The 13446-nt window shown below is 28.0% G+C and overlaps 1 protein-coding gene across 1 annotated transcript; it reads right to left on the bottom strand.

Annotated features, from left to right (window-relative positions):
• Positions 1–115: 115 nt before the first annotated feature.
• On the bottom strand, positions 116–2849 carry LOC108319729 (glutamate decarboxylase 1-like). Its single transcript, XM_017550965.2, has 6 exons — positions 2570–2849; positions 2278–2482; positions 1727–2142; positions 1395–1648; positions 1252–1304; positions 116–828 (listed from the first exon to the last, which is right to left on the bottom strand). The coding sequence occupies exons 1-6, from the start codon at positions 2653–2655 to the stop codon at positions 361–363; spliced, it is 1482 nt and encodes a 493-aa protein (XP_017406454.1). The 5' UTR covers positions 2656–2849; the 3' UTR covers positions 116–360.
• Between the last annotated feature and the right edge of the window lie 10597 nt (positions 2850–13446).

Raw genomic sequence — 13446 nt, 5'->3', positions numbered from 1 at the left:
GGAAACAAATCCACAAACTTGTCCACCATTGGATCCACAAACTTATGGGAATTGTGTGATATATGATTCTGGTTATGCTACTTCTTATACCTTCTCTATGCTATACGCCTTTGGCTGATAGAACAAAGTACTAATGCATTAAAGTCAACAACTGAGATTTCACAACAAAATCAATATGGTGGAACATTTTTAAAAAATTACATTAATGTGAATTGCATATCTCAATTGACATCAATTTGTATGAAATAAACTAATGTGTTGAAATGACATAATTTTCAAAAATGAATAAAGCAACTATAGTTAGAAAAAATATAGTGAAGGCTTCTTATTTAATTGGCATGGTGAGCCAGAATTCCCTAGCTACGCAGCCATGATTTTCTGACGCTTGTGCGATTCTTGAGCAATGATTTCCCTATGTGCATCCAATGCTGTTTTCTTAACCGCACTTTCAACCAACTCCTTCTTCTCTTCCGTAATGTTGTTGATCACTTTGGGAAGATGTAGTTTTTCAAGTTCATGCAGCACATTGTTGATGTCAAATACAAGGCGTTGAGCAAGGGTACGTGAAAACTCAGCCCTGATCACCACACGGAGCACATTGATGTGCTGAGCAGCAGGTGGCATTGGATAAGCTGGTACGATCCAACCGTGGCGCCGCAGCATCTCTGATATCTTGTACTCATCGTACTGACTTCTGTCTTTCAGAGAAAATGCCACCACTGGAACACCATCGTCTTTTGAGAGTATGTTAAAGCGTCCACTCTTCTCTAAATGTTCCTTCACCACCATTGCGTTTTCTCTGCAGTTCTCCATTATGCTCCGGTAACCCTAGTATATTCAACAAGAGAGGTAAGGGATTTATATCCTAGTTCATCAATGTAAGAGAAAATGGTTCATCCACTATGCTCTCGACGATGTTTTTACTTTATTGTTAAATGTAATCATTCATTAGAGATATATGATTAATTTTTATGTAATAATTAGAGTATTAATAAATCCAACTACACAGTATTAATAAATTCAACAACAGAGGTAAGCGTATATATTCAAGTTCATCAAACGTTTCTAAGAGAAAATGGTTCATCCACCCTGTTCTAGCCAATTTTTATATTTCACTTGGATTATTGTGATGGATAGTTATTCATATCTTATCTTTATTAGACATATCAGATTGAATTTATTGTAATAATTAGAGTCTTGGAATTAGAGGGGTTGTCAATCTGACTGATAAGTCCAACTATATGAACTCACCTCTTGACCAAGGCGAACTAGCTGATAATATTGAGCAATGATCTGACTAGAACCTGCAAGTGAAGATGGCAAGGTAAGCATATGGTATGATTATATATGCAATGAAGGTGTGGAAGGAACAAACATAGATTGTAAAGAAGGACCTTTGGAGAAATTGAGGGTGAAAGTGGGTTGGTCAGCTCCAAGGTAATTGATATGGAACACAAGGTCTTCTGGTAAGTCATCCTTTGTCCTCCAAATAACCCAACCAATACCAGCATAAACAAGCCCATATTTGTGTCCACTCACGTTTATGCTCTTCACCAATGGCAGCCTGAAATCCCACTCCAGCTCTGGATATAGGAATGGAGCAATGAAACCACCACTTGCAGCATCCACATGAATAGGAGTTTCCCATCTGTCATCTCACAACCTTACCAATTTAGTAACACTTTAATTCATGACTATAGCTAATTAATTGAATAATATTACTCACCCAGTTTGCTTATTCTTTTGTAGCAGCAAGTCATTCAAGAGCTTCACGTCTTCAAACTCTCCATTGTACGTTGAACCCAATATTGCAGCCACACAAATAGTATTTTCGTCAACCAGCTGGACTGCTTTGGCAGGATCCATAACGTAGTATCCTTCTCTCACTTCCACTTCCCTCAACTCCACCTCAAAATACCTGGCAAATTTCTCCCAACATACTTGTACATTGGAGCCAGTGACCAAATTAGGCTTATCATAAGGTTTGCCTTCTGCCTTACGTTTGTTCTGCCACTTCTTCTTGAATGCAAGTCCTGCCAGCATTATTGCTTCTGATGACCCAACAGTTCCTGCTCCAATAGCATTCTCATCTTCTCCGATTTCAGCATGGAACAAACGTGCTATCATATTCACACACCGGTTCTGTTTTCAACACCACAGAAAGAAAGAAAATTTAGTGAGGGGTCAAAAGCCAAACAAATATATTCCATAGTCTAAAGTATAAAGATCGGAAAGGAAACTTAGATGGTTGTATAGCTGTAAAAGAAGAGAAAATACATGAAGGTCAGTGGTGGCAGGATACTCGTCCATGTCTACATAGTTCTTGTTGATAGATTCCATGATGAGCTTGTTGCACTCCTCCTCCATGGAAGTGGTGACAAAGGAAGCCAAGTTAAGCTTGGGAATAGCATCAAGCTGTAACTCGTCATGTATGTTCTGGTACGCTGCCTCTTTAGGCATGGAGTTCTGAGGCATGGTGAACCTGCATGACCAAAATAATGATATATATTGAGTGCACATAATATATGAAAAAGCGATGATAAAAAGTGAAAAGGGAAAATAAGCATACCTGGGAAGAGAGTCTCCACCATAACAAGAGGCAAAGTTGGAATGAAGAAAGAGGTCAGATTCAGAAGAAGGTTTTGGAAAAACCATGGTGAGGTGTGTGGTATAATATGTTATGTTGGTGTTGTGAGAGACAAAAAAGAGAGAAAGTTATGTTTAGTTTAGATGTTGGATGAAGAGGTTGAAGAGACAAGCAGTGGTATATATACTTAGGAAATTAATGGTAGATAGGTGAGAACTTAGAAAGGGAGAATCGTTCCTTGGCTTCACAGTTTTCTTTCTGAAGACTTTCAAACTGCAGTCTAGAAAAGGTGTAGACTAACTTTATTCTATAGATCTTAATTTTAATATTTTTTTTCTTTATTATGTTTTCTTTTGAATGTTAATTTGGAAGACCAGGTTGACGCGTTTTGTACTTTAAATTAGAAGGCAAAAAACATTTTTAATTATATCATTTTTTTTTCTATTTTCTGGACGTGTTTTCCTCATATATAAGGCTAAAATATTTACTGAATATTTTAACTGACCCAAGATTTAACTAGCTAAAAAATATATCAGATTTCAAATTTACTTTGAGAGTGAGTTAAAATTCTACCTCTAATATAATCCTAGTCGTGTTTGAGATTTTCAATTTTTATAACATAAATAAATGCACGTGACATAAATTTTGTAGCTATGTAGATGTTAGGAAAGACCAAATTGGTTGAATTTTTATTATTAGATTACTTTAATAACGTGAGTTGAAAATTTATATTTAAAATGGGTTTAATCTAATTCTTTCTTTTTAGAGCATTGAAAATTTACTTACGAAAAGAGTTAGGTTAGGTTGACCTAATTTAATAAAAAAAAGGTGACCTAATTTTAAAAAAAAATTATTGTAATTCATCTAAATATATTTATGATTGTAGATTCATTGGTAATACTTTTTTTTTTATTTTAACATGGTATATAATTGATATTTCAAATATTAGGATGAACTAGTTAATAGTTATTATGTGATCGGATGATTTTTTTATATATATTTATTTGATCAGTCATCTCATTAATGAAAACCTATGATATTAACGCAAAAATAAACAAACAAACTATATAAATAACTAGGGGACGCAAATTTAACTAAGAAAAACAACACTATTTATATAGTATTAATTAATTCTTTAAAATAATCTCCTAATCAGTTAACAAACAATTTATTACTTTGAAAATATTAATAAACTATAAAGATTAAAAAATATATAAAAATTTTATTAGAATAAAAATATTATATATATAAAGTTACAAATTCATTAGAGACTAAAAAAACGTGTATGGCTCATAAAGAGACCAAATTAAAATTAAAATTATGATCGAGTATTGAAACGGAAAGGAAATTGTTGAAAATATAAATAAAATGTGGAAATTTATTAGGAATAAAAAAGCCAAGTCTTTTACATTTTTTCATACAATGAAATTAATCTATGTGTTTGATTTTTTATATTATTGTATTTGTTTTGGAATAAGATATGAAACTTGATTTTAATTTATAAAGAAAATATTTGATTATCTTATAAAAACTTACGGAAGCAATGACTTAAATTGATTCTAAATCATGCAAACATGGCCTATGGTCTTGGGAAAAAAGGCAAACACAGAAACAACATATGCCCATGGATTTGAATATTTGCTCAAAAGGGTGTACATTTTTTTTAACATGTATTTTACTTTTAAACCGTATTTAAATAAATTTTGATTTAATCAAATAATAACGAGAAATTTTCATTTGCAGGATGAGGTGAAGAAGAAGTTTTTCTTCCCAGCTCATGGTTTTGTTGCAAACGAGGAGCAACATGTTAAGAAACCTCAGTCAACCATTAATTAATATGTAATTAATTATCATGCCATATTTATGCTCCACTTTATAACATCCAAATTATAGAAATAAATAAATAAAATGGAATAAAATAGAAAGATTATAAATTAAAACAGAGGTTGTTTAGTTTGCCACCATCAGTTTATTTAATCCAACAACCAAAAAAAATATGATACATTTCAATAATCAAAATGTCAAATTCATTTAATAAAGGTTTAACAAAAATGTAATTTATTTTTTCAATTCTCTTTTTAGTCTTAATTTAGTTTTTATAGGTGAAAGTTGATATAATTTGGTCTAGATTTATATGAAATTGATTCAATTTGATCTTTCTATTAAATTTTTTAAAACTAATTAATGATTTTTCATGAAGATATATAGATATTAAGATCGTGCTAATTATATCAACAAAATAAAATCATTCTTATTAATTACTTCAATTTTGATAAAAAAAATTATTTATTTGTTAAAGAAATTTAATAAAAATAACCAAATTATATCAATTTTTCAAAAATCAAGATTAAATTATATCAATTTCACAAATAGAAATCAAATTAAAACTAAAAACAAAAGGTGAAAGATTATAATGATACTTTTGAACAAAAACATATACCAAATAACTAATTAAATCTTTAATAAATTATGATAAAAATGAATTTAAAACATGGGTTTACTAGTTTATCTTTGAATGACGAATGTGTTATTTTGTTTTCCCCTGTTATGTTAATTACACAATTCCTTTTCACTCTTATTATATGTCCGTCGTTCAAAAACACCAACAAGAACTTGGTTACGTTTCTGCCCTGAAAAAAGGAACAAGAGCATGAGAAAAGCAAAACAGCAACCAGAATAAGAGAAAAATAAAAAGTCTTTGAAAAAAGTCAAAAATCAGAAAGAAACTTGCATCAAGGTCAAAACATTGAACTATTAGAGAACTAAGAAGCAAGATTCTCTAAAATTTTCAGATCATAATCAAGTGAGCTAAGTCTATATCCTGATACATTATTATTATTATTAATGCTAATATTAATATTAATATTAATGTTGATGTTAATGTTAATATTTATGTAAATGTTAATATTAATAATTAAATTGATATTAAATAATTGATTTAATTAAATTTTAACTATTTTCTGAATACGTATTTTTGGTTGAATCTTAATTAAAATAATTTTTCTTTTATTTACATATTTTACTATTTAAATTTATCGTTAATGAGATGGTTAGCGCTATTATTTTTATTTTTTTATCTTTATAATATTTTTTCATCATTTAGTTTAAAACAATTTGAAAAAAAGTTTCAATGAAAGATATGAAATTATAAATTACTGATCATGTTTTCTATTTTTTTTTCTCTAAAATGTATTTACATTAAATAAATAATTACATTAAAGAAAATAATATTATATATGTACATTGCATCACTAAGATAGATTGTGCAAATGCAAACGGACACCATCTAGACTTTCGCTTAAGTAAGATTATCCTTAATTAAATAATACAAAGTATTAATAAAGTAATTAAGAATAACAAACCTTATAAATATCCAAATAAAAATTCATTAAAATAATATAAATATTATATTTGATCAACACTCACTGAAGTTAAATTATTTCCTTTCAGTTTATGTGTTTTGTTAATGTTGTTACAAAATCGAATATACTTTGCAAAGATTTTAACTTCAAACATTTCAAGCTTTAACTGTAGGAGTTTTTGTCTTCTCAAAAGTACTCGTCTTCTCTAATACAAATAAGGATAGGGTTGTGTCTACAAAAGATATTTTGACGATCAAGTTAACCAAGTGTGTCAAGAGGTAATCATTGTTGTAATTAATTATGAGACATAATTAATTTAATTTATATATTATGTTATTTATATCATGTTTATGGCCTTTTTACTTGGGTGAGTCTGACTCATGCTAATGACCTTGATTAGTCTTTAGTTAATAAAGATGTATAATTATACCTTAATCATAACCTTAAAAACTTAATGAACATCCTACAAATACTGTTTTCAATTTAACTTCATGTATGCGACCAAACTGCCTTAATGTTGGATCATAACATGAGGGTCAAATACACCTTGACATAGATAATCACAACATACTCAAACATGTAAGGAATGCTTTCTTATTAGTTGATATGTAGCCAATCAAACTTTTCTCTAATCATATTATAAGAACTAAATATAACATATATCCTTGGACATATATCATATAGTTAATGACATTTAATCGGGCACCTTTTAAACAATTATAATCTTAAAATTTTATGCATGTTTACAATATTAAGAAGTTAAAATCCCTTATTCATTCTTCTTTCCTTTTTTTTTCTTTTTTTTTTTGAATGCATATTTTCACAAATTAGTAAAAGTTTAATCTTTTTACCTCTTGAATTCCATTCAAACAAGTCTGAACAAAATAATGTTAATATGTTGCTTTCAATATGCTATCATTTATCAATATTTAAAAACGGTTTAATATAATGATTTGAAATGTTTATTATAAATCTAGCATACAACTTAAATATTCAAATATGTTTATATTATGAATTTTAATCAGCATAAAATTTATATGAGAAAGTTATTATTAATTATAAATTTATTTTATAAAATTAAAAAAGGATTACTCAAATATGAAATGTCTATTTTTGTTTTTAGTTTGATCTCTGGTTCCATCAGAGGAAACCCACACGCAAGTCATTGAAGGGTGCTAGAGTACAGGTCAATAAAAGTGGCTGCAAAGAATAATACATATATTGTTAAATTTGTTTTAAACATTAAATTTGTATATATTATTTGATACATTCCAGCTTAAATCAGTATGGAACATTATTTAATATATAAATATTTAATGTTAACAAATTAAAAGATTTATATTTATTTATTTTAAAATTTAAAATTAAAATATATCAAAATTGATAGAAATAGAAATTTTAATTTTACATTTAAATTTAAATATTAGAAAGATATTTAACCTATGTAGACTAAGCCCCCATATGAATTTGGCACTGAACATATATTTGTTAACAAGATTAAAGTCCATCTTCAAATTTTAGCCAAATTATTTTTTGTGAAATTGACTCTATTTATTTTATGCACATAGTAAATCAATATATTTGGATACTCTCAATTATCAGAAAATATTAATATTTATTTACGCCCTACCTTGAAAGTAAAATATACTTTAAAGTCATTTACTTCTACGACTATATTAGTTTAAGATATGTTATTTTTCTGACCGGATTATTGACTTCAACTTTTAGATTATATAAAATAATAAGTTTTCTCTATTACGGATTAAAGGGCATAAGTGACCTAAAAATTATGTTTGGTCTTCATTAAATACGTATATCAGTATTATAATCTTAAGTCTATTAAGTTATTATTTTTAAAGTTCATCACATATTTGAGATATTCATGTTAAAATTTAATGTTGTCCTTATGATTTTAATTTTACTAAGAGTCTTTATTATGTTAAGAAATAAATATATTTATAAATTGTACTTTATTTGTTATTGAATAAATTTTTTTTACATGAGATATGTTGAATTCATAGAGTTGGAGATGTTTTTGCAAGATTAAAAATTTAGTTGGGATAGATTTTACATGATAACATAACATGCACTATTATGCATAAAATTAATTTTAATCCTAAGCTGTTGAATACATGATTTTCATAATAATTAAATTAAAATTACAGTAAAGGTGTTTTTGGATTGATTAAAAGTGCAAAACCTAAGCCTTTGAAAAAATAGGTTGTGTCGAAAATGTAAAACAAATATGTTATATTATGAATCACTATATAAGATGGATTTGTTAATAATCTTTTACAATAATTACATGGAAGTCACGTTCATAATAATTCTTATATTGACTAATCACTTTGTTTAAATTATTCCTTACTTTTATTTTTAAATAATATGAAATTATCAAATATAACTTGTTAATATTGAGAAGGATTTCATTATTATAATTGATGTTATTTGTAGTTAATTTTAGTTAATACAGATAAATGAGCTTTGTATAAAAAAAAGTGTGTTAGAATGTGGGACGATAATAAAATTAATTTTGACCATTGAGAATATTATATGTAATGAATTCAAAGCACAATGTGGTTTTGGTAAGTATGTTGGTGTTTAAAGAAAGAAAAGAGGTATGAAATGGAATAATAATTGACCATGAAAAATTCAGCAGAGAAAAAGGTGAAAAGATCAAGTTCACACGTTTTGACTAATTTGGTTTCATTAACATCAACAAGTTATATATGATTTATGCATCAAGCAAGAACATTGAACTACGCGTTCTTTCCTTGCACCTCAACACAACTTCAACGGAAACATTCTTCAGTTTTCCACTGAAAACGTTGTTTTAAGAATGAACAAGGTTATGAAAAGTTTGTTCCACTGTCTGAACATATGGTCAGCGTTTATTTGAAAAATAAACTAATTACATTGGGAAAATATCGAAATTATTTTTTATACAGAAAACTAATGTAAACTTTGATTACTATTGTTTAGAATTCATATTAACCAAATAGGAGAGTTTTCATTATTATTTTTCACAATAAATTATCCGGATTAATAAAAGGATATTTATTTAAAATAAACTAATTTTGTACTACATCAAAGTTGTTGAATTTCTGTCTTCCGAATAAAAGTATATTAAAATCTTATAAAAAACGGAGTGAAAGTATTGTATCAATTTAAAATAAGATGAATTTATATTATCAAATTAAAATAATACCAATTTAGTATATATATATATATATATATATATATATATATATATATATATAAATAAATACAAATCTTATTTTATAAAATTGATATAAAATTAAATTTATTTTTTAATATGATATTAGAGTCATAAAATAAATTTATTTTAATGAGATTTGCATTTGATAGACGTATCACCTGTTATAATGTTTAATCTTTTATATATATATATATATATATATATAATATTAAAAACTTTATATTGACTAAATATAAGATTAACAGTTTTATTTCTCTTAAATAATGTTTAATCTATTTTATCTTATTTTATTTTTTTAATGAAAACGTTGAGAGAGGAAATATACAATTTTAAGAAAAAGGAAAATTTAAAACCAGCTATTAAATAAAAAAATATTTTAAAAAATGGCTTTGGAGGCCATAGTACTTCTATGTCTTTTCCTTTTTATTTCAAAATTTGAAATTTAAGAACATCTAATTCAAGAAATATTAACTTTTAAAAATATTATTTTTAAATTAAAATATAAATTTATCAAACATATTAAAATTCTTATATTTAAGCTTAGCTTTATAAAAACTAGAAAAATCAGGTAAACTAATCTTAATTAATCAGATTTTAACCATGGTCAACGCCAAGAAAGGAAATGGTACTAAAACTTTTATACTTTTATAGATGATGATGTGGAGATTCAAGCTATATGGAGGTGCGAACCTTCAAACTTCAAGTAATGGAGGTTCAGGGAATTCCTATTAATGAAGATGCACGTCATTGTAGCCTTCCGACAATGGAGATGTGCCTTTTGACAATGAAGTTGTTTTACATGGAGATAGGTTTAGGATTTTTCATATTAGAATTTTTAATAATTTTTAAATAAAGGGTATTTATGTTATTTTTCTTTATGCTATGAAGGGTAAGAAGAAAATATAGGGTGCAGAAAGAAACAACCTTAAACAATAAATACAACCATAAAAAAGCATGAAAAACAATGTTAAAATGCTCATGCTCTGGTCTAACATATCAATAGTGGTCGTCAATCATATGCCTTCGAGATCAATAACCTTATATTGTAAATTTAATATCGTCTTTCTGTTATGTTTTAAGAATAATCATGGAATAAAATAATTTATTTTCACTTAATCAATTAAACTTATTAATTATACATATCAATTTTTAATAATATTCATTTCAAATATCTAAGATTCTTCAAGAAGCTTAAATTTTTTTGTGTTCATAACTTTTGAGAAAAGTTATAGAGATTAAGGTTTATGTGATGAAGTTGCTCTCTTATTCTTTAATTTTGAATCTTTGAAAATTCTTTTCCCTTGACATCAAAATTAACCTCATAAAATTAGTTCTTTAAATAACTAGAAGAAAAGATCCAACATTCCTATGAATAATGAATAACAAATTGTAAACAAACTACCTTAATTCAAAACACAAAAGTTCAATTATTAAAAACGAGTGATAGACACCCAAATCCTATAGATATAATGATTAATTTTATTATTAATGTAAATTGTTTTAAGTATTATACTTGATTTATTATATGAATATAGAGAACAATCAAACTATAATACAAAGCGCTTATATAAAATTTTCTAAAATATCATTTTTAGAACAATAATTCAGCATTTCCGATAACATAAACATAACTATTGGTTATAAAATACACAATTCATGATAATGCATAATGTCATGAATGATTAAATAACTATTTCAGATTACTTAATCATATACACTATTCTGAATTCAGGATTATAATGTAGAATATGAATGGATTACTCCTTATACATTTGTAGATTGTCTATTTTGAAAATCTTCATTTGAAACATTTTCAAACATATTCAGAATCCCGATTACCAAATTAATACCAATGAGAAAGTATCTCTCTTATTGTTTAAGAACAAAAACTCCAAAACACTTCTAACGAAGGATAAATAGTTATTTGATAAACATCAAAAGGAAAGAAGAGAAAAAATATCACCATCCGACACAAGGAACTGGAAGAAAGGGAGAAGAAAAGGGTCATGAAGGGATAGGACAACATGTGGACATTTGGAGTTGAATGAATAGGAAGGAGAAGAAGGTTGGCAAGGGAGGATTCCATAAGACAGAAGGGAAAGGAGATGGATAGGGTGATTTAAAAGGGAAGAGGAAAAATAAGCTGAGGCAAAAAAAGGAAGGATGAAAGAAAGATAGTGGTGATTGGGTAATGTAGGGTCCGATCGTGAAGGATGCAGGTTAGGTGGAAGAACTACTTGCATGAGGCAAGTAAGTTCTAAATACAATAGTATGCAAGGATGATGAATTACTATATTCATCTTGGTTCGATGATCGGATGAGATGATAATGATGGTCTGGAGGTTTGGAAGAAGGCTTCATGGGTTCATAATGTTGAGAGTTTGAGAAATTAAGAGTTTGAGAGGGCATAAAAATGAGAGAGAAACAGTTGGAGTTTTGGAAGAGTGAATGAGTTGAAAATGTGAAGGTAAGAGTTGAGTTAAATAGAGGGAAAAGTTAATCATGGGCGATTGATATATCTCGTCATTTAATGCGCTTAGTACGGATAGATTTTGAAAAGAGATATTGTACCTCTTGAAGATCGAGAAATTTTGGACTAGAGTTTTGGTGTAACATAAGAATGAGAAGAGTGGCAAAGTAAGAGAATTTGTCTTCTCGATGAAGAGAGAAAGATAGAGAATTGGTGATAGGAATAATAGCTTGATTGACCCACAGGAGATATTGAGCATATTGGAAAGAGAAGGATTTGGGTTTGGAAATCCTAGACAACTTCTAAAGAAGGGTTCAGCATTTAAACACAACTAATGCATGTATGCAGATATCTTGTAAACGATTTATCTTAGATGATGTAATGTATGACGTCATATAGACTGTGTCATAGACGTTTGACTCTCTATATGCTATATGACGTCATAGACTAACATATGCTGAATCAAATTCATTCAACAATTCTCATACCAATAAGGGTAATTAGACGATAAAGTTTATCTTCAACTAATGGTTTAGTGAAGATGCCAGCAAGCTGATCTTCTGTGTTTACATATTGTAAATCCAGAGTACTCTTGTTAACATGATCATGTATGAAGTGATGTTTGACCTTAATATGCTTTGGCGTGAATGGAATGTAGGATTTTTAGATAAGCTAAATGCATCATTATTATCACAATAGATAGGAATCTTACCTTCAAAATAGTTGAAATCTTCTAGTTGATTCTTGATCCATAAGAGTTGTGAGTAGCATTGTGCGACTGATATGTATTTAGCTTCTGCTATTGACAATGCGATCGTATTCTACTTCTTGCTCAGCCACGATACTAGGTTTATTCCAATGAAGTGGCACCCTCCACTTGTACTCTTACGCTCAACTTTATCTCCAACATAATCGGGCATCGATAAGGTGGGTTTCTCTTGGATCTAACTAAAGTTTTGCACACAAACACACACTAAATGTCCAATCTAAACACTATAAGATACAAAAGTGAATCTATTATTTGTCAATATAGGATGTAGTCCATTTTTTTTTAGCTTTCATCTAACTCCAAGCTAGTTGTTGGATTCATTGAAGTCTTAAAGGAGTAAAAAATTGATGGCAATTATTTATTACCCAAAAATATAACACTTCAAAATTTCAATCTTACCAAAAAAACACAACACTTGAAAGATGTGGAAGGAGAACATATCCAGGTATTCAGGAGTTTGTTTTAAGGAACGATGTTAGATTTTCTTGAAGCACATCAGAAATACTGCAATCAGAAATGTGATTCTTAAATAAAATATATTGGGTAACCTTTAAAAAATGTTTTTAGAAATATTTTATAAGTTTTAAAATAAAAAATAAATAAAAACTTCAAATGAGATCAAAATATGATTTTTCACGTCCTATGAAAAAACAACCTTAACACCCTTTAACATGGGAATAAAATCACTTGAAAAATAATACAACATAATGTTACTACTTTTATGGAAAATCGGAAAACATCGCAACAAATACGGCAACATATAGTTCTCTGATTTCCATTCTAAAAGATAACTTTATCTGAAAAACAAAGAAAACGATTGACCAACTACTCACTGCATATTTCGAACGTAGAAAACATTGACCACATATAAAGATCTACGCTACTAAACAATTTAACTCAAACACCCTTAACAAATCATCTAGCACCATAGAAGATAATTACGAGCTTCACACGCAAAACCCTAATTCATTTCGAAAATATTTTCCATTAAATAATATATTAAAGGGGAAAGAACCATTCGAACTGAAGAACTCTAAA

Source organism: Vigna angularis, chromosome 1, assembly GCF_016808095.1.
Source record: "Vigna angularis cultivar LongXiaoDou No.4 chromosome 1, ASM1680809v1, whole genome shotgun sequence".
Taxonomy (NCBI): domain Eukaryota; kingdom Viridiplantae; phylum Streptophyta; class Magnoliopsida; order Fabales; family Fabaceae; genus Vigna; species Vigna angularis.
This window is presented reverse-complemented; position numbering and strand designations above follow the sequence as displayed.